General features: G+C 47.4%; 1 protein-coding gene across 6 annotated transcripts in view; it reads left to right on the top strand.

Annotated features, from left to right (window-relative positions):
* Nucleotides 1-20,548, top strand: part of LOC101737432 (fibroblast growth factor receptor 3) — a 245,863-nt gene that overhangs the window by 40,146 nt on the left and 185,169 nt on the right. For all 6 annotated transcript variants that reach the window (XM_038012432.2, XM_038012431.2, XM_062669671.1 and 3 more), the window contains one exon: nucleotides 19,455-19,632. In XM_038012432.2, coding sequence (XP_037868360.1) covers nucleotides 19,455-19,632 — 178 coding nt within the window. The remainder of the gene's footprint in view (nucleotides 1-19,454; nucleotides 19,633-20,548) is intronic.

Genomic DNA, 20,548 nt, shown 5'->3' with positions numbered 1-20,548 from the left:
TATTTCTGCCGTGAAGCAGTAATGCGTTTCGGTTTGAAGGGTGGGGCAGCCGTTGTACTGTTAAAAACGGTGACCTTAGTACTCTTGTCTTAAGGTGAATGGCTTTTAAGTTGTAGACGTCTATGGGCTCCAGTAACCACTTAACACAAAATGGACCGAGAGATCGTCAATAAAAAAGAACCCTAAATTTTACCGGCTATTCACTTCCACTCCTACTTTTGGCTATTGAAATTAGATTCCTAGCTCATTTGCAGCAGCAATACTCCTCGTTTTCCTTCCCCCTAGCAAATCCTCCAAGTCTTCGAACTGCAAGCTGACATGGACAAACGCTTATTAAATTGAGCATGAAAATAACACGAGACTTTCCCTGTGATTTTTCGGAAGCTTACTTTAACTTTGTTTCCAACTCACAAAGGCACTTTTGTTCGGACATTTCATTAATGATTATAAAGATTTTTTTTTCCTCATAATTCAAAGCGAAATTTACATAACGACCTTTTTTTTAAATTACTTTATATAACACAATTAACTTTGTGACTAAGAACTGTTTACGTTTAAAATTAAGAGGAATTAATGTTGTTTTCCTCTGTGAGTCTGCGATAGAGGTGGCAGGGGGTCAACTGATCAGCGAAGCCCATTTAAAGGCTCTTTATCAGTTGACAATAGGTTGTATCCTTCTCAAGTGTATTCCCGTTTCGACGAATACCAATTGGTCTGGCGAGAGAGGGAGAGAAAGAGTTCTATAGCAAGATTCACGGCCTCTTTTTTATCGGACGTTCTCAGAAGTAAATCATCGCCTTCCACGATCCCTCGCTATTAAAAGTTATTGCCATGGCAACTAACATTGATTTTGCAACACGTTGCTACCATAGATTATACACTTAATATTGGTTGCTACTACACGGCTAACCCAAACCAGCGTGTGTGATCCGGAACTTTCTCGGTCATGATTGATCCAGTCCGCGACAATATAATATATCGCCCCGACGATCGAATGTCCGTGGGATCAGCTTGGAACCTAAGCAGGATCCTCAAGCTCGGAACAGATTTAGGAATACAACATTCCGGCCAGCAACAAATGAAGTTAGTAAACTGTACGGTTGACGCACAGTTTTGGCGATCAGCATGAGTAACGGTAACCACTCACCATCAGGTGCCAAAATCTATCTAATATATAAAATTCTCGTGTCACAGTTTTCGTTGCCATACTCCTCCGAAACGGCTTGACCGATTTTGATGAAATTTTTTGTGCTTATCCGGTATCTATGAGAATCAGCCAACATCTATTTTTCATCCCCCTAAATGTTAGGGGTAGTCCAGGCCTAAATTTATTTTTTTAATTTTTAGACAAAAAAATTTTATTTGATTTTTTTATGATACAACATACAAAAATACATACAACCCTAAATTTTGACCCCTCTACGATCAACCCTTATTTTTTATTTGCTAATTAAAAACTTTAAATTTTTTTGCGAGAATTTTGTTTTTATTTTGTCATGACGTAGAATAAAAAAAATCATATTACTCTGAAATTTTCACCCCTCTACGATCAACCCCTATTTTTTATTTGTATAAATATTATTGTTTATAATTCATCATCATCAGCCTGTATCTATCCACTGCTGGATGTAGGCCTCTCCCATAGTCCGCCACAATGAACGATCCTCCGCCTTCCGCATCCAATCTCTCCCAGCATATCGCCGCAAGTCATCGGTCCAACGGGCATTGTTTATAATTATATAAACTTTAATTTTTTTGGCAAGATTTTCATTTTTATTTTGTCATGAATTAAAATAAAAAATCTGATGTTAATCTCAATTTTTCATCCCTCTATGATCAACCCCTATTTTTTATTTGTTAATTATAAACTTTAATTTTTTTGGTAAGTTTCTTATTTTGTTTTGTCATGACTTGAAATAAAAAAAACATATTACTCTCAATTTTCACTCTTATAAGATCAACCCCTATTTTTCCATCCCGATTAATATTTTTTTTATTCTATGCACAGATCCACAATAAGGTTGCAAGATGGCAATCAAATATTATAATTGTAGTACGATAAATTCTTATTCAGAGTTTATAATTTCAAGTTCCTTTAATTATGTTTTTTTTAAAATTGAATTTGATCTCCCGCCCTCGCCGGTCGACTACTGATCAACTATCAATCGATCAGCTAACCCCACCAGGTGTCACCACTCATCCAGCAAGCGTCACGTAGTAGGGATGAGGACGAAGCCGGTCTCCTGTCTTACTCACTATACATTATAGATTATACACTTAATATATTTGAGAGCTATTATACAATACTATACATTTTTCAGCCATGTTTTTTTGGTTTGTGTATCAATAGTATGTTCAGTAGGTCTGAGAATCGGCTACTATCTATTTTTCATACCCCTAAGTGAAAAGGGTTGTCCACCCCAAACATTTATTTTTTATTTTAATTTTTTGGATATTTTTTTTTTGTTTATAATGAGGTATTATGTGGTTAAATAAGGTTTTTTTTTCTACAGTAGAATTTCCCTAGAAATCTTATTTAGGGCAACACAACGTTTGCCGGGTCAGCTAGTATGCAATAAAAGAACGAAAAGTTAAAACACACGTCCGTTCCCCATTCCAAAAATTGACGGTCACCATTCGGCTTTTTTTTGGTATACCCACCATCATAATGCGTTAAAAGCAGTTTTATAGGTACAAGACAAAATAATCAAATTATATCCACGACGCGGTTTCGCAGTTAAATGCCAGCTGTGCCAATTAATGATGTAAACAATTCGTAACGCTTGCAGTGTCTTAAACGCTGTCATAATTAGACAAGCTTTGTAACTCGCCGGATCTTCTCAATAGGTCACGTTCCGCTCCGGCGGTAGATGTAAATTTTTTTTAATGCTTAGATGCGTGGACGAGCGCACAGCCCACCTGGTGTTAAGTGGTTACTGGAGCCCATAGACATCTACAACGTAAATGCGCCACCCACCTTGAGATATAAGTTCTAAGGTCTCAAGTATAGTTACAACGGCTGCCCCACATGCCCGGCTGACTCACAAGAGGTCCTACTACCAGTAAAAAAGTACTGCTCTTGCTAAGGCTAGTGTTAGCAACGTCGTCAGGTTTGAGCCAAGTAAGCTCTCATACTTGTTAGGGTTACGCTGAAAGGGCCTCTCAAGGTCATCAGCTTCGGTAGGAAAAAAAAAGTCTAACATTCTTTTGATTACTAATTTTGTCGGAGTATTTACTAATACTTATACGTTTATCAGTCCCTTGTTTCTATAGTACAGCAATACAAGTTTGAGGCTACATGACATACATCCCCGGTTATTATTATTATTATAGTGTATTAAACACTGCCACGCCTGGGAAGACGGCAGGACACACTCCGGCGAGGTGGGCAACACTCGGCCGGAGCGTTAGGGACTATTGGGAGAGAAACCGGCGAACTATACGGGCATTGTCGAGCAAGACTGCTTTTTGCATTTGGGCCACCACCGACTTTTTGTTGAGACCAAGCCTCTCGAGATGTTTTGAGAGGCTTTTAGGGACCAAACCATTCACCGACACAACTACCGGGATTATTTCTGTAGATACCACCCTCCACATGTCGGTCACCTCGTGCGCCAGGTCCAAATATTTGGTCTTTTTATCTGCCTCGGCCCGCACGAGGTTCTCGTCGTAGGGGATGGTGATATCCACCAGAAATACCCGAGACTCCGTCTGGTCCATCAGCACGATATCAGGCTTATTCGCAAGAATAGTCCTGTCCGTAATGATGGGCCGGTCCCAGTAGAGATTGGCACGGTCGTTTTCGAGTACAGCGTCCGGCTGGTACTTATTTATTATTATTATTATTATTATTATCATCGTATCGATACAGCAATAAAAGTATGATGCTACATGACGATGTGTGACTTATCCCCGGTTATTATTATTATTATTATTATCATCGTATCGATTAATCTACATAATACAGTGAAAGGCTTAAGTGGCATTTTGCTCAATACGCGACATTTATATTGGTGTGGCGGGTAGCCATCATACAACGCAAGATAATTGACAGATGCCTGAATCTCGCTTACGACATTTTCAAGATAAAGCGCATATATACAAGTTCCGAACAACAACATTCGGACCGTCGGTCTACCGAGCAATATCATCCGCTCGGTGGAAGATCTTCCCTTTGTCGTTAAACATACCAAATTGGCATCCGGCAGAGATGCGAATGTTAAGATGGATGTGTGGAGTGACAAGAATGGACAAGATAAAGAATGAGTATATCAGAGGAAGTGTGAAAGTAGCCCCGGTAATCAACAAATTAAAGAGCGGACGGTTAGCGTGGTATGGATATGTGATGCCTAGAAAGAAGAAGCATGTGATTAGGAGATGTATGGAAATGGTAGTGCAAGGTAGAGGGGGAAGAAAGAGGTCGATCAAAAAAGACATGGATGGAGTGTGTGAATGACGATATGAGAGAGAGAGGAGTGAGTGTTGAGATGACGGCTAATAGAAGAGAATGGAAGAGAAAAATTAGCTGTGCCGACCCCACCTAGTGGGATAAGGCGGAGAAAAAGAAGAAGATGCGACATTTATATTTGTAATTAAAGATGCGTTTTATTTGGCACTAGCGACCCGCCCTCGCTTCTCTTAGGAAACTTAAATTTATTATGGATCAGCCAGAATCGGTCCAGCCGTTCCAGAGCTTAGCCGGAACAAACAGACAGACAGATAAAAATTGTAAAAAATTTTATTTTGGTGTATGTTATGTACCGTATACACATGCATGTAGTAAAAAGCGGTTATATCAATATTACAAACAGACACTCTAATTTTATTTTTATTTATAGATTAGCATCAACAGTTCGATGTTTTTAATTGAACTTCAATTAATTTTACTCCATTCAAATAGCTTTTTTTTATTGCCTTTGTAGGCAGACGAGCGTACGGCCCACCTGATGGTAAGTGGTTACCGTCGCCCATGGACTTCAGCAATGCCAGGAGCAGAGCCAAGTCGCTGCCTACCGCTTAATACCGCTGACAAACTTTTTTTTGTTAATTGACTTTCAACCCTCGACATTACATATTTTTGTTTTATTTCGATACAGTGTCACGGGAATAATTATTTGAATTCGATAATGCCTATGTCCAGCAGTGGGCAGATAAAAGCTGATGATCATGATGATATGATATGCATCTCATTTATCGAATCAATTTTTTTTATACAAATTTAACAGAGTATTTATTTGTCCATAATATTGAAACAAATAACTATAACTAGTCGTTCTAAATATTTGAAATAATTTTCACGTAAAAAATTATAAAACTAACACAATGCTAATGCCATAAATCAAAGTATGTAGTTTAAAATATCTCTACGGTTTGTAAAAACCGAAAATAAAGTACTACCTTAAAAGAAAAAAAAATCACCTGTGGCACTCGGGGACTGCCACGGTAAAGCTATTGCATAGCATTTTTTGTCAACTTATGCAATTATAATTAGACAATAATAATTATTTTATATTACAATAATAATAATAATAAGCCCCCTAAAATCCTACCTTACGCCCTAGTCGACCATCTGACTTTCGCGGGGGGCGGGCAACGTGTAATAATGAAACCTACACGGCTAACAATGCAAAGGTAACCCATCAATATGGAGACTCGATATAATAAATTATATCGCGGTATAGGACCGCTGCCCGAGGGCGATCGTCGGGGCACGTCTGTAGCTGGCCACGGGCGTGACAGCATGCTAGCCAGTGGCTCCCGGACCACCGGCTGTACGGGAGTCGGGGACGCGGGGGGTAGGGGAAAGTCCTCAAGAGCTACAGCCGAGGCGATAAGTAGGAGTAGATCAGCAACGCCAGCTGAGGATGTTTCGCAGGAGACATACGTCACCCAACCTGCGAACACCAAAGCTGGTAAACCAAGAGTGCGCATGAAATGGAGTGAAGATATTAACCTATTTATCATGCGCACATATTTCTACATTACCAAACTAGAAACGGACAAGACAATGTACTGCAAAAGACTTCATGAACGATTCCGACATCGGTACCCTAGTTTAGAGGTATCATCACAAAGAATAGCAGACCAAAGAAGAGTTATACTAAGAAATAGACTCCTATCAGAACAAACTATTGACAACATTAAAAAATCAGTCGCAGAGCAACTTAAACAAGAAGAACAGGACCATTTCAATACATCTAGACATAATGTATCCACCACACAACAACCAACTATGCCAGTCATCTTTGAAAAAGATCCCGCAAACTCCGACTATTATTCAATATCAATCGATATGGTCACAAATCAACAACTTTTAACTACAATAAGACATCAATCATGTGAAGCTTCGACACAAACAAATACGCTCCCAGATTGGACTACACTTTTACAATCTGCAGAACAAGATAAATCTCTCGAAACAGCTATCACTGACGAACTAGCACAAAAACTTAACACGCAGCTTGAAACAGCACTAATTCAATATTCAGGTACAGACCCTACATCTCGTCCCAACCTACCTCGATTAAAAGAGAATAAAACTTTATACGACTTAGTTGCAGTTTTTAACAAATAAATTCTCGGTAAACACTTCACGATTGAATCTGACATCTGTGACATACAGTCACTGGTCTACTGCAGTGCTTTGGTTATTTCTGAGCATTTAGGATATAAAATCAGAAATAATCTACTATCACCCGAAAACCGTACACGTAAATCGCGAAAACCCTGTTGGCAATTTAGAATCGAAAATGATATTAAGAGATTGCGAGCTGAAATAGGTAGATTAACACAATACATTAACAACCATAATAACAGGTCTGATCGATTAATTAAAGCAGTTGAACAAATTTTTAGGAACACAAGAATTCATTCATCATATGAGAATAATAATACCAGGCCAGACGAATTTTTGGACACATTAAAACAGAAATTAGCACTTAAATCACAGAGACTAAGTAGATATTTAAAGGCCTTACAGCGGAAAGAAGACAACAAATTGTTTATCAATAATGAGAAAAGGTTTTATAGATAACTTAGAAATGAGAGTGTAACTAATAATCAAATGCCCCAACCAGAAGAACTCAAAAACTACTGGTCTGATATCTGGAAAAATCAAGGAAACCATAATGAACAAGCTGAATGGATTAGTAAGGAAGTAAATAAATGGGAAAACATTGAACCGATAGAATTTGTTGAGCTTACAGTAGATGACATACAGGAAGTAACACGAAAAATGAAGAACTGGAAAGCAGCAGGAGTAGATAGCGTACATAACTTTTGGTGTAAAAAAATTTTTATCCTACACGATATAATAGCAAAGACTATCACAGACCTAATCAAAGGACAACAGGAACTCCCTAAATTCATAACAGCAGGAATAACTTATATGCTCCCTAAGAGCGATGATACAGCTAATCCATCACAATATCGGCCTATCACTTGTTTACCGACTATATATAAACTCATTACGTCATGTATAACCAATAGAATCAATAGCCATTTAGAGTACCACAACATTTTATCAGAAGAGCAGAAAGGATGTAGGAAAAATCATCAAGGATGCAAAGAACAACTTGTAATAGACACAACAGTTCTTAAGCTTCTTAACAGTAACAAAAACAAAATATACATGTAGCCTATATAGATTATAAAAAAGCCTTGGACAGTGTGCCTCACTCTTGGTTGTTACAAGTCCTAAAGATCTACAAAATTAATCCGCTTATTGTTGACTTCTTGAGGAGTGCCATGCTTGACTGGAGAACTACTCTTCACGTTGCCAATCTGACCAGTTCGGTAAGCACAGATGAGATTCCTATTAGGAATGGCATCTTTCAGGGAGACAGCCTTAGCCCGTTATGGTTCTGTTTAGCCCTCAATCCATTGTCTAATACTCTCAATAACACTGATAACGGATACAAATTAACCTCCAATACAGCAATCACCCACTTAATGTATATGGATGATATCAAACTGTTTCCCAAATCGAAAAAAGACCTCAAAAACCTATTAAATTTAACATCGCAATTCAGTGAACACATTAAAATGACATTCGGATTGGATAAATGCAAAATCATTCATATAACAAAGGGTAAAATTCAACCTTCAACTAGTAAATCAATAAATATTAACAATTTTGCAGTAATGGATCCTAACGAAACATATAAATATCTTGGCTTTCAACAATCAAACAACATTAATCATATAAAAATTAAACAGAATTTAACCACCGAATACTCACACAGATTAAATAAATTATGTAAAACACAATTACATTCCAAGAATCTAATTAAAGCTATAAACACATACGCTATACCGGTTCTGACGTATTCCTTTGGCATTATTAAATGGACAGAAACCGACATAAATCGTTTAGAAATAACCAGAACTACTTTAACAAAACATAATTACCTACACCCAAAATCAGCAATAGAGCGAATGACACTAAAAAGAGAGAAAGGTGGAAGAGGACTGATAGATTTAAAAATACTATGGCACAATCAGTTAAAAAATCTGCGCGAGTTCTTTAATAAAAAATCTGATACTAGTACTATACACAAAGCTATTGAAGAATTAGACGATAGATATACACCACTAAATCTGAAACAAAAATACATAAAATATAAATCAGCAAAAGATCTTGAAACAGAAAAAATAGATAGATGGCGTAAGAAGGAACTTCACGGCAGGCACATACATGATCTAGAACAAAATCACATTGATACAGAAGCTTCAAACAAATGGCTTAAATTAGGATATTTATTCCCAGAAACTGAGGGTTTTATGGTGGCAATTCAGGATCAAGTAATAAATACAAAAAATTATAGAAAATTCATAATCAAAGACCCTAATTTACAAAATGATAAATGCAGAAAATGTAATCGTCATTCCGAAACCATCCAACATATAACAAGTGCTTGTCCCATACTCACACAAACCGATTACACACATAGGCACAATCAGGTAGTTCACCAAAGGTTAGCTCTGAAATATAAATTATTAGAAAGCACACTGAAACCATATTACCAATACGCCCCAAAACCTGTGCTGGAGGGCGCCACGCACAAGATGTACTTCGACAGAGCCATACTAACTGACAAAACTATACACAATAATAGGCCAGATATAACTCTAATTGATAAAATAAATAAAGTAGTGCTTTTAATAGACATAGCAGTTCCTAACACCAATAATATACAGAAATCAACAGCTGAAAAAGTAAATAAATATACAGAATTAAAGGAAGAAATTTTAAGAATCTGGAAAATGAACAAAGTCTACATTGTACCACTGGCGCTATCCAGTACAGGCGTTATACCTAAACACCTACTCCAATCTTTAAAAATATTAGACATAGCAGAGAACACGTACATGACCATGCAAAAAGCCGCAATATTAAACACATGCCGTATAATCCGTCAATTCTTGCAGGAAGACCTAAATGTTCTGCAAGTAGAAAATGAAGCTCACTTGGCTTAGGCCCGTGATCTTCATTATACCGAAATATCTTAAATATTTCGAGAAACACAATACAAAAAAAATATAATAATAATAATAATAATAAAATAAGATCACGCTATACTTATAAACATTAATAAAAACAAAACATTAACTGCCCCTTTCACACTCATAAGCTAGAGCGCGCGAGAGAGAGATGGGCAGACTTTTCATGATGCGCATGCAGTGCGACCTCACGAAGCGCGCTTATTCACAAACACTACACAAGCGCAACGTGTGAATGTGTTGAGCGCGAGCTACATGGTAGGCGGAGTGGGTGGTGTTAGGTTTTATTTGCGTTACGGAATTTCTTGAGTCGGTCGCCGCGCTCAAAGCCTGCGATAAAGGCTATGCAATAGCTTAAAATTGATAAATTGAAAAGTAAGCATGTAAGATTGTGTTACAGAAAGCAAAACCAATTTTCTTATTATTCGCATTTCTGCATATACAGCGCGCAGTATATGCAATGAGTCGTTTCTCACGAGTTATCACAGTTTACGTGTTTATCAAATTTACCAATAGATTTTGTTTGAACAAGCACAGCGCAAATAAAATGTGTAACTTGTTTGGCGGAGTCTGTTTCTTGCATTATAATCGATATTATAATGAAATCAATAGGCAATTATCAAGGGCAACGTAAATTCTTTTAGTCTAATATCGGAATGTAACTAAATCAAATTCAAATTCAAATTCAAAATCATATATTTCAACTTAGATGTCAGCACAGCACACTTGCGGTAGGCAGCGGCTTGGTTCTGCCCCTGGCATTGCTGAAGTCCATGGGCAACGGTAACCACTCACCATCAGGTGGGCCGTATGCTCGTCTGCCTACAAGGGCAATAAAAAAAAAAAAAAAAAAACTTGTTGAATGTCAAAATATAAATAACAATGTTGACTCTACCACCGGTTCCAAAAAGAGCCACAGTCCTGAGAAGAACCGGCGAAACAAACTCAGCGGGTAAATCGAAATGTCAAAGTGCAACTCTAAAGAAAATAATGACTCAATCCTAATTAACCTAGTTCAGTGATTAAAGATTTCGCTGTCCCTAAAAATTGTCACATAACTTGAAACACTGGTATTTATTTCGAACATTTCAACTGAAGGACACTTCAATACTTACATATGTAATGCGTAATATTAATGTTTTGAGGACAAAAATATAATATCAACGCCAATATTATTATAGTGACTCACCGAATATTTCCGATAACCCGTTTGTTTTATCTGTGATAGTTTTATTAGTGAAAAGATTAACTCCACAATATTATTGTGCGGCGGTAGTTATCAGTTAACTAAGAAAGAAAACGAACAAAATATCCGGTCGCGTTAGTAATAATTCAAAACAGTTTCTGCATTCGATATGACTTAACAATCCTCGGAGCAATGATTCGAAATCGCAATTGGAATCTAGGAACGTTACTACTCACAGATTATTAAGCTATTGCATAGCTTTTATTGCGGGCCTTGAGCGCGGCGACCGAATCATGAAATTCCGTAACGAAAAAACCTAACACCCCTCAGTCCGCCTACCGTGTAGCTCGCGTTCAACACATTCACACGTTGCGCTTGTGTAGTGTTTGTGAATAAGCGCGTGGCGTGACGTCACACTGCATGCGCATCATGAAAAGTCAGCCCATCTCTCTCTCGCGCGGTCTAGCTTATGAGTGTGAAGGGGACAGTTAATGTTTTGCTTTTATTAATGTTTAATATAGCGTGGTATTGTTTTATTATTGTTTTAATATTAAATTATCATTATCTATATAATTGCATAAGTTGATAAAAAATGCTATGCAATAGCTTTACCGCGGCAGTTCCCGAGTGCCACACGTTTTTTTTTAAACTTCAACGTTCCATTAACGATAAACAGAAATACAATTACGATTTTTTTTTGACATGAGTACGTACACAGTCTGATCGGGAAACCTTTTTTTTTTTTTTTTTTTCGGGTAGAGGGCCGAACCTCCTACGAGGTCCCCGCGCAAAAGGGGCGCGCGGGGTATGTGAGACTCAACGATCTGCATGGTGTTGTGAGCAGACCGCGGGCCCAAGGATTTTAGAGCCCACCCACTAAACGACTCCTCTGCACTCTTACACCCGACGTCCGATCCCCTCCGAGGTCAAAACCCGGATGAGGTAGGGGGGCTACCGCGGTCAACACTACAACCAGACGGCGCGGCTCACCCCAAGGACGCCCAGCCGACGGAGCCTTCGAGGCGAATCGAAGGCTCTGAAACGTCGGCCGTCTCGGTACGGCAGCCCGTCGGGCCGCCCAGACGGTGCCGCTGGTGTCCCGGAATACCCCGCTGGACCAGAACCAGCCTGCCGGGTCGGGACGCGATACACCGTCGACCGGTCGCTCTAATCACTCCACGGCAGCGCGCTAGAGTGCTGGTAGCGCGCCGCGCGGCCTCACCCCCTCAGGTCGCCCCTTGACCTTCACCGGGGGGAGGCCGCCACCTACAGGGGCCGGGACGTACGGGCGTATTCCCGCCTCCGGCCCCCGGCTCGACGGCGACGGATCGGTGCGGAAAGGGAAGAGCTCTCCCTCTCTCGCTCCGCCGCCTCCTTCTGCGAGATGGTGGACTCGCAGAAGTCGAGCATCGCCTTCCAGGACGCGTCGCTGCCGAGCATCGTAGCCACGACGCGCGGCAGCGAGAGGTCCTCTCCAATGACCGCGACGAGGGCGGCGCGTTGCTCGTCGAATCCAGAGCAACGCGCCAGCGTGTGTTCCGCTGTGTCTTCCTCGTCGCGGTCCGCGCAGTGGTGGCACTGCGCCGTCGGTTCCCTTCCGGCTATCTTGTGCAAGTACCGGCCGAAACAACCATGGCCGGTAAGCATCTGCGTTAGCCGGAAGGTGAGGCATCCGCGGTCGCGGCCCACCCAGTCCGCGAGAACCGGGCGGACCGCCTCGACGGTTCGGAGGCCGGCCGACGGGTCCGCCAAGCGGCGAGACCACGCCTCCAGCACGGACCGCCGAGAGTGGAGCCTCCGCGCTCGAACTACACCTTCGCTGGGGCGCCCTTCCCCCCTAGAGCGGAGGTCGCTACGCCACCGGTAATCGGCAGCGAGCGCCTCCGCCTCCAGGTCCCAGGGTGGCGCCCCGGCGAGCAAGCACGCCGCCTCGAAGGAGACGGTGCGGTATCCTCGGATCGCCCTGACCGCGATCGCGCGCTGCGGACGTCGCAGCGCCGCGACGTTCTCGCGGGTCAGGGCGTGGCACCATACGGGAGCCCCGTATAGTGCCATCGACCGCACCACCCCCATGTAGAGGCGGCGCGCCACCTGATCGGGACCCCCGACGTTTGGAAGCAGCCGGCTCAGAGAGCCGGCCGTCGCCATCAGTCGAGGGCCCAACTTCTCAAAGTGAGCGCGGAAGTTCCACCGACCATCCAGTTCGAGGCCGAGGTACCGAAGACCGGTCACCCCGACCCCGACGCGGACGCCTCCGATCACGAGGTGGGCACCCAGAGGCGGCGCTCGTCCCGGCCCGTGAAACATCAGGGCCTGGGTTTTGTCGAGCGCCACCTCGAGCCCCAACCGTCGGATCCTGGTGACGACGTGTGCCACGCCTGCGCACGCCAGACGGGCAGACTCCCGGTAGTCCCTCCCCGGAGCTACGATCAACGTGTCGTCAGCGTAACAAATTACGCTGAGCCCGGGGAGGGGTCCCCGAATGACGCCCCGCAGGACCCAGTCGTAGCCGATGTTCCACAGCAGGGGGCCCAGGACGGACCCCTGCGGAACACCGCGCTCGACGGGGAAGCGGTACATCGCCCCACCGTGTCCGATGCACTGGATCGACCTGCCCTCGAGGTAGGAGCCGATCAGTCGGCGGAGGTATGCGGGGACGCCGTGATACTCCAGCGCCCCCGCGATCACCGACCAGGGCAGGGTGTTGAAGGCGTTCCTTACATCTAAGGATAACGCCATCGCCACCCCGCCCCGGGATACGGCTTCGTCGGAGAGGGCCCGCACGCGCAGAATTGCGTCGATAGTCGAGCGGCCCTCTCTGAAGCCGTATTGCTCCGCCGAAAGATCGGGACCCGTCTCGGTCAGGTGCCGGACGATGCGGGCCGCGACGATTCTCTCGAGCATCTTGCCCGCTTCGTCCAGCAACACGATGGGGCGATAGCCCGCGGGTGAGTCCGCGGGGCGCCCGTCCTTCCGCAGAAGGACCAGTCTGCCCGTCTTCCATTTCGACGGGAACCGTCCCGACTCGAGGCACGCTTCGAAAAGCCCCCCGAGCCGGTCCCCTAGGGCCTCGAAGGCCAAGCTCCAGACCCGGCCGTGAACGCCGTCAGGGCCGGGGGCCGTGTCCTTCGCTCTCATTTTGGACACGGCCGCATGGATCTCCGCCCCCGTAATAGGGGGAGGGGGCTCCTCGGCAGCGGGAACGCTGGGGCGACGTGGAGGTGTGCCCCACGTGGCGTCCATCTGGGGGGGCTCAAAGTCCCCCCCCGCTGCCGGCGGGAAAAGCGCGGAAACTATCTCCCGCAGCTGCCGAGGCTGGAGCCGCTCGGTCACCGGGAGCGCCCACGGCTGCAGTTTTCTGCGAACCATCTTGTATGGGCGCCCCCAGGGATCTTCGTCGAGCGACTCCAGGAGAGTCTTCATGCTCTGCTTCTTGGCCTCGCCGATGGCCAGCTGCAGCGCCGTCTGTTTTTGACGACAGTCAGCGTGCAGCCGGGCCGCCGTCTCCGCGAACGTAGCGTCGCGACGACGGCGGCGGCGGTGGCGTGCGCTCCGGCGGCGCGCCCTCACGCACTCCTCACGGAGTCTCGCGATCTCGGGCGACCACCAGAACGCACCCCCACGTGGTGCTCGGGGGCCGACCCGGGGCATGGCGGCATCACAAATGTTTGCCATGGTGCCCCGGAACCAGTCGACCTCCGCATCCACGTCCGCGAGCCGCGCGGGTTTTGGCGCCCACGCAGCAACAGCGGCCGCCTCCATCAGCAACTCCTTGTTCATCCGTTTCAAGGCCCACCTGGGGAACGAACGGGGCGCACCTTGCGGGAGCTCCTCCTCGCCGCGGGCGCCCGCGGCTGACGACGACAAGGAGGAGGCAGAGAGCTCGAATCGGACGTATCTGTGGTCCGAGAGCGTCTCCGCCCCCTCGAGTACGCGCCAGCCGCGGGTGCGGCGCACGGCGGACGGGGACGCGAACGTAACGTCCACGTGAGATTCCCCGTTCCACCGCACGCAAGTCGCGACCGTACCTCTGTTTAGAAGACAGAGGCCGGTCGCGATCGCCCACTCCGAAAGAGCCTCGCCTCGCGAATCCGTGCGGGGGGAGCCCCAAGCCATACACTTGGCATTGAGGTCCCCCGCGACGATGACAGGGCGGGACCCGAAGCGGTGCAAGAGCACCTCGAGCCCGCCCAGAAACCGCTCGAACTCGGCGAGGCTCCTGTTCGGAGAAAAGTACGCCCCGATCACGACGGTCCCGTCGATCCTAGCCGCGACGTACCCGGGTCCCCTGGCCACCATATCCAAGGGGGGTAACGCCGCGGACTGTCTAAGTACGATGGCCACGGAGCCGTCGACGTCCCCGATCCAGCAGTCCTGGTCGGTGGGGACGAAGTACGGCTCCGCGGCGACAGCGACGTCGATTGACCACTCCGCCATGGTGTGGACGAGGAGATCCTGTGCCCTGGCGGAGTGGTTCAAATTACTTTGGAGGAAGCGATGGACGCAACCCATTACGGGGCTACGTCCATCGCTCCCTCGTCTGTCCCGCCCTGCGGCTCGACAACAGCCGCGGCGGGAACTGACTCGCCGGCTGCCCTTGTTGCAGCCGGCTTCTTTTTCTTTCCGCCCCTCCTCGTTTTTGTAGAGGAGGGGGCAGATTTACACGCCGGGCCCCCGGCCCGGTGGTCGGCCTTCCTTTTGGCCGCGTCGCACAAGACGCAGTGCGGCGCGGCTGTGGTGCAGGAGGCTGCCTTGTGCCCCGGTTGGCCGCAGCGGAAACACAAGCCGCTGCGGTCCACGGTCGAGGGGCACTTGGCGAGGCCGTGGCCGGTGCCGAAGCACCGAAGACAGCGCCACGGCCTGGCATCCTGCAGCTGCACGTGGGCCACTACCCAGCCCACGCGCAGCCTTCCTGGGCTGTCGGAAGGCCGCCCCTGTGGAGGGGTGGCCAGGAGGGTCGCCGTTGCAATCGGGCAACGCGCCCACGCCGTCCGGGTACCAGAATATGTTTCCCGGAGCTCCCCGACTTTGACGTCGGCGAGGGCGCAGTTGCCCTGCGACGCGATGGCCGCGGCAACCTCCTCCTTCGTGGCGCACTCGTCGAGGCCCGTGATTTTGACTTCACCCATCTTCACGGGCCGCGCGATGCGCACCACCTCGGGGTCCGGCAGGATCTCCCTCAGCCGGGCCGCCAATTTTTCGGCCGCGGCGTTGGTGTTCGGGCCGGGGCACTCTATGAGACGGGCCCCGTTGGCCGTCTGCCGGACCTTGATGCCCCCCTCCACGCCGAGGGCGTCCACATTCACGCCGCCGCGCGCCTGGGTCATCACCTCGTGGTAGGTGATGCCCTTTTCTTTGCCGGCGGGCAGCAGCTCCACTACCACTGCAGCCGACCGCGGGGCGCGCGGCCTCCTTCGTCCGTTTCGGCCCCTCGGCTCCGCTCGACCCTCTTGACGGGGAGCGGCGGCCGCAGGGGCGGGCTTGGGGCGCGGCGCAAGAGGCGCCGCCACCTTTTTGGGCCCGCGCCGCACCACCGTTGTCCAGGCCTCTTCCATATTGGCCGGGGCCGGGGGCAGCGGGCGGGGCTGGGGAGTCGGTGCCGGTTTGGCGGCGTTGACGCCTCCCTTCTTCTTTGTCCGGCTCCTGGCGGGCCCTGCCTTCGCAGGCTGGGGCGGAGCAGGAGCGGATGCCGGTTTCTTTGGGGGGGCAGATCTTGTTGCCCCCGAAGCTGCTGACCGCGAGACAGTCGCGGCGGGAATCCTCGCAGGTGTGGCTGTCTGTTTGGGGCCGCTATAAGTTTTAGCGACCACTGTTCTACGAGGTGCGGGCACAGGCGCGCTGCCTTTCACCTCATGGGCGAGGGGCGGTCTCGCCCGCTCCACTTTGGAGCTGCGCGCCTCCTGTATAAGGAGCTGCCGCCTCAGCTCCTCGACCTCAGTGAGGCCTTCTGCTTCGGGCGGAGGAGGGACAGGGGCGGAGCCGCGTTGCCGCTCGATGAGATCGGCAACCATTGTTCGCAGCTCGGCCATGTCGACGCGGAGCTGACCGTTCTCCGCCCGAAGCAGGCCATTCTCGGCCGATACTTGTTCGAGGCGGGTGTGCAGCAGAGCCACTTCCTGCCGCAAGCCCGCCGTCTCCGTCGTCGTGGTGCGGTCCACGACGTCCTGCAGCCTTTCCTCAAGTGTGGCGGCCGCAGATTTCATGGCCGACACTTCTGAGCCCTTGAGGCCTGCAGTCGACTTGGCCGCGATGGTCTCAACTATTTTTCCAACGATTTTACACGATCGGAGGGGGTCAGAGGGACCCACCAGCGTTAGGGATCGCTGTAGGCGCTCGATCTCTTCTAGTTTTCTATTTTTATTTTTTGCCTCACGGCAGGCGGCCCTGGACTGCGCCGAAGAGGCAGCGTCCAGTCCGCGAGACGACGGCTTGTCAAAGTCAATGGCGGGCGGCGCCGAAGCAGCCGCCGGCCCTTCCGCCAACGCCATGTACTTGGCGCTGGCAGGCTCTCCTTCCGACGAGTCGGACGGAGCGGAGGACGCCGGCTGTCGAGCCGACTTCCGCTTCCGCCGTGTCCGCTGTCGGGTGCTGTCCACAAACAGCGCTGGCGTCTCCCGCCCACTAGACGCGTCGCCCCTCGCGGAGCTCCGCGCCGAGTAGAGCGAGATAAGGCTCTCGCAGCGCTCGAGGCGCACGGTGGGGACCCTGTCCCTTACGCGACCCGTGCTGTCGCCCCCTTCGTCGTGGCAATGTTTGCCCCCCCCAGAAACGGTGGGGCAGCGTGCGGCCGATCGCTCGACCGCACGGAGGGATTCTCCCCCCGCGGAGCGGGAGGTACCCTCCTGGGGTAATAACTTTTCTACATGTGCCATTGTGTCATATTTCCTTTTTGATTAACCAGGGGTCGGTCCCCTGGGGTCTGGTTGGTACCCTTGGGACTGGACTCCCTCCAGCCATTCATCCCATCGCCGGGCACCAGAGCTTAGGATTGGGGCATTTTTTAAAGAGGTTTACGTCCTCGCGGCCCCGTGCCTCGCGGCAGCGGCCCCCGTCCCCCACACGGTGAGGATTACGGGTTGGCCGGCGGCCCGCCGAGTGCAACGAGCAACACGACAGACCACCGCCCGACGCTCAAAAGAGCAACAACGACGAAGCCACGCCGGTATACCGGTACCCCCCTCTGGAGGGCGTGCCCCTGTAGCCGAAGCCGGGGACATGGCGACCAGCGGCCGGAAGATGCGTAAGCAACGCCGGCTCACTTCTCCATCGAAAGGCAGGCCAAAAGTGGCCCACCATCTCCCATGGGTTACGTCCGAAACGGGTCGGACGTGACCCGAAGAAAACAAAAAAGGGGGAAGAAAGGGGACAAGAGAGGGAGCCCGAGTGTCTCCAGGAGGAACACCCTTCAGCGAGTGAAGGGCGTGGAGAGCCCGCAACTCCCCCTGCTGGTTTTGGTCCGCGTCATCCGATCTCTTTCGTTGCAAAGCCTAACTAGGCTACCCTACTCCTACACCTAGCCTACCTACCTAACACCTAGAAATCCTTGCAACGAAAAAGATCGGACGATACCCCTGGGAGTGGGACTGTTCCCAGAGGATCCCGTTATCCGCCACCTACGGACGCGCCCGGTGGAAGTCCAGCAAAACTCCCCCACAGACGGAGCCCCCGGCCACGCAGAGTGCGCGCCGGGGGGCCCGCCCAGGTCCCTCGGGTGATCGGGAAACCTTACTTAAGGGTTTTTTTTGCTAAGATGAACAAGCTGCCGGCCCACCTAGTGTTAAGTGGTTACAGAAGCCCTTAGACATTAACAACGTAAATGCCGTCACCAATCTTGAGACATGATTCTATGGTCCCAGTTCTATAGTACAACTACATATAAGATACTACTATATACAAGAAACTTTGCTAGATATGTGCAAGAAAATTAATGAATGTCCCACAGACACAGCCCATTGAGTTTCTCGCCGAATCTTCTCAGTGGATCGCGTTTCCAATCCGGTGTCAGATTCTGCGAAGCACTGCTCTTGCTAGGGCTAACACTAATGTTAGCAACGTGGTCAGGTTATAGCCCCGTTAGCTCACCTACTAGTTCTCAGAATCTAGTATAACCCCTCAGGAAAAAAAACTAATGTTGTATACTATTGTCTGGTGTAGTGGTAGGTGACATGGTGACGTGGACACAAGGGGGTCGCGGGTTCGAATCCCGCCAAGGGAAGATATTTGTATGATAAATATAAAATCTCTTTTCCAGGGTTATGGATGTATATTAAATATATTTTATGTATGTGTATAATAAAAATCTTACATTTATTTCCGTTATCTGGTACCTGTAACACAAGTTCTTTACAAACTTACCACGGGATCAGTTAACGTGGCGTGATTGTTAGTAGATATTTATTTATTCAATTGCAAATGCAATTCATTTATATCTAATACTAGCTGACCTGGCAAACTTAGTAGTGCCTCAATCGATACATAAAAGATCTAAGCTTCTGTATAAGATAAACTTAAAACAAACAAAAGGAATCCGTCCGACGGGGGACACATCAAAGGAAAAACAAAATTATTATTTTTATTTAATTCCGAGCATTTTCATATTTATCTACCTTTTAAACCTTCTCTGGACTTTCACGAATAACTCAAGACCAAAATTAGCCTAATCGGTCTAGCCGTTCTCGAGTTTTAGCGAGACTAACGAACGGCAATTCACTTTATATATAGATAGATTTATTCCGAAACACTGTTTTGATTAGCTGTTTAATTTCAGAATGCGTGTCCGGCGTGTGTTCCTGTGCTCATTCGCCTCGTCTGCCGGCGCCCCTGGTGGACGCTCACACCGTCTCGATTCAAGGCGAGCTGTTCGTCAATATCACCTGGACGTTGCCCTTTCCAAAATATCCGCAAAGACTACCGCCTGGATTGAACAAACAGAGTTATGTAGTTAGGTGAGAATTATTTCATGATGACGCTTGAAAGGCAAACATGACTAAGCGACAATAACTGCTTTGTACATAAATGATAGGCAATAACCATATTCGATGCGCAAAAAAAATATATTACTAGGTCTATTAAAATCATTTCAATCCTACAGCTACTAGCTAGATTCTACTACAGCTAGATTCGTTAAAATAAATTTTGTTTTCAGGCATTTCAACTTTAAATTAGTTTACTGCATTGTCGCTTAGTCACGTTTGCCTTTCAAGCGTCGAATAAGGATTTCGATGTTTTCTTAATGCTTAGATCAGTGGATGAGCTCACAGTGCTAGTGTTAAGTGGTTACTGGAGCCCATAGACAGTTACAACGGCTGCCCCACCCTTCAAACCGAAACGCATTGCTGCTTCACGGCAGAAATAGGCGGGGTGGTGGTACCTACCCGGGCGGACTCACAAGAGGTCCTACCACCAGTGACAAAATTCTTAAAAAAATATTCCATAATAAATATTATTTATTTATTTATTTATTTATTTTTGTACACACAGAAAACAAGACACAGTACAGAGTAATAGGAAAATTATGTACAAAGGCACTGCTTATTTCTTTGAGAAATCTCTTCCAGCAGACCTGCGAGAGGATAATGAGAATAATAATAAAATGTGATAAGTGTGTGTAGAACAAATAACACATAACTAAAATAACAAATACAACATGAGAATTATAGCACATACACATAGCAAATATTATAAGTAACACAGTAACACTCGTATATGCGAAGAGTATAGAACCATGATCATTCGGTTGATGATAGATAAAATTGTTTGACCTTGTATTTAAAAACAGAAACAGACTTGCAAACTCGGATGTCAGCCGGCAACGAATTCCACAGTCTGACCGCGTGCACAGTAAAAGAGTGAGAATAGAAA

The sequence above is a fragment of the Bombyx mori genome, chromosome 8 (genome assembly GCF_030269925.1).
Source record: "Bombyx mori chromosome 8, ASM3026992v2".
Lineage (NCBI taxonomy): Eukaryota > Metazoa > Arthropoda > Insecta > Lepidoptera > Bombycidae > Bombyx > Bombyx mori.
Note: the sequence above shows the minus strand (reverse complement) of the source record. Positions and strands in the feature narration are given on the sequence as shown.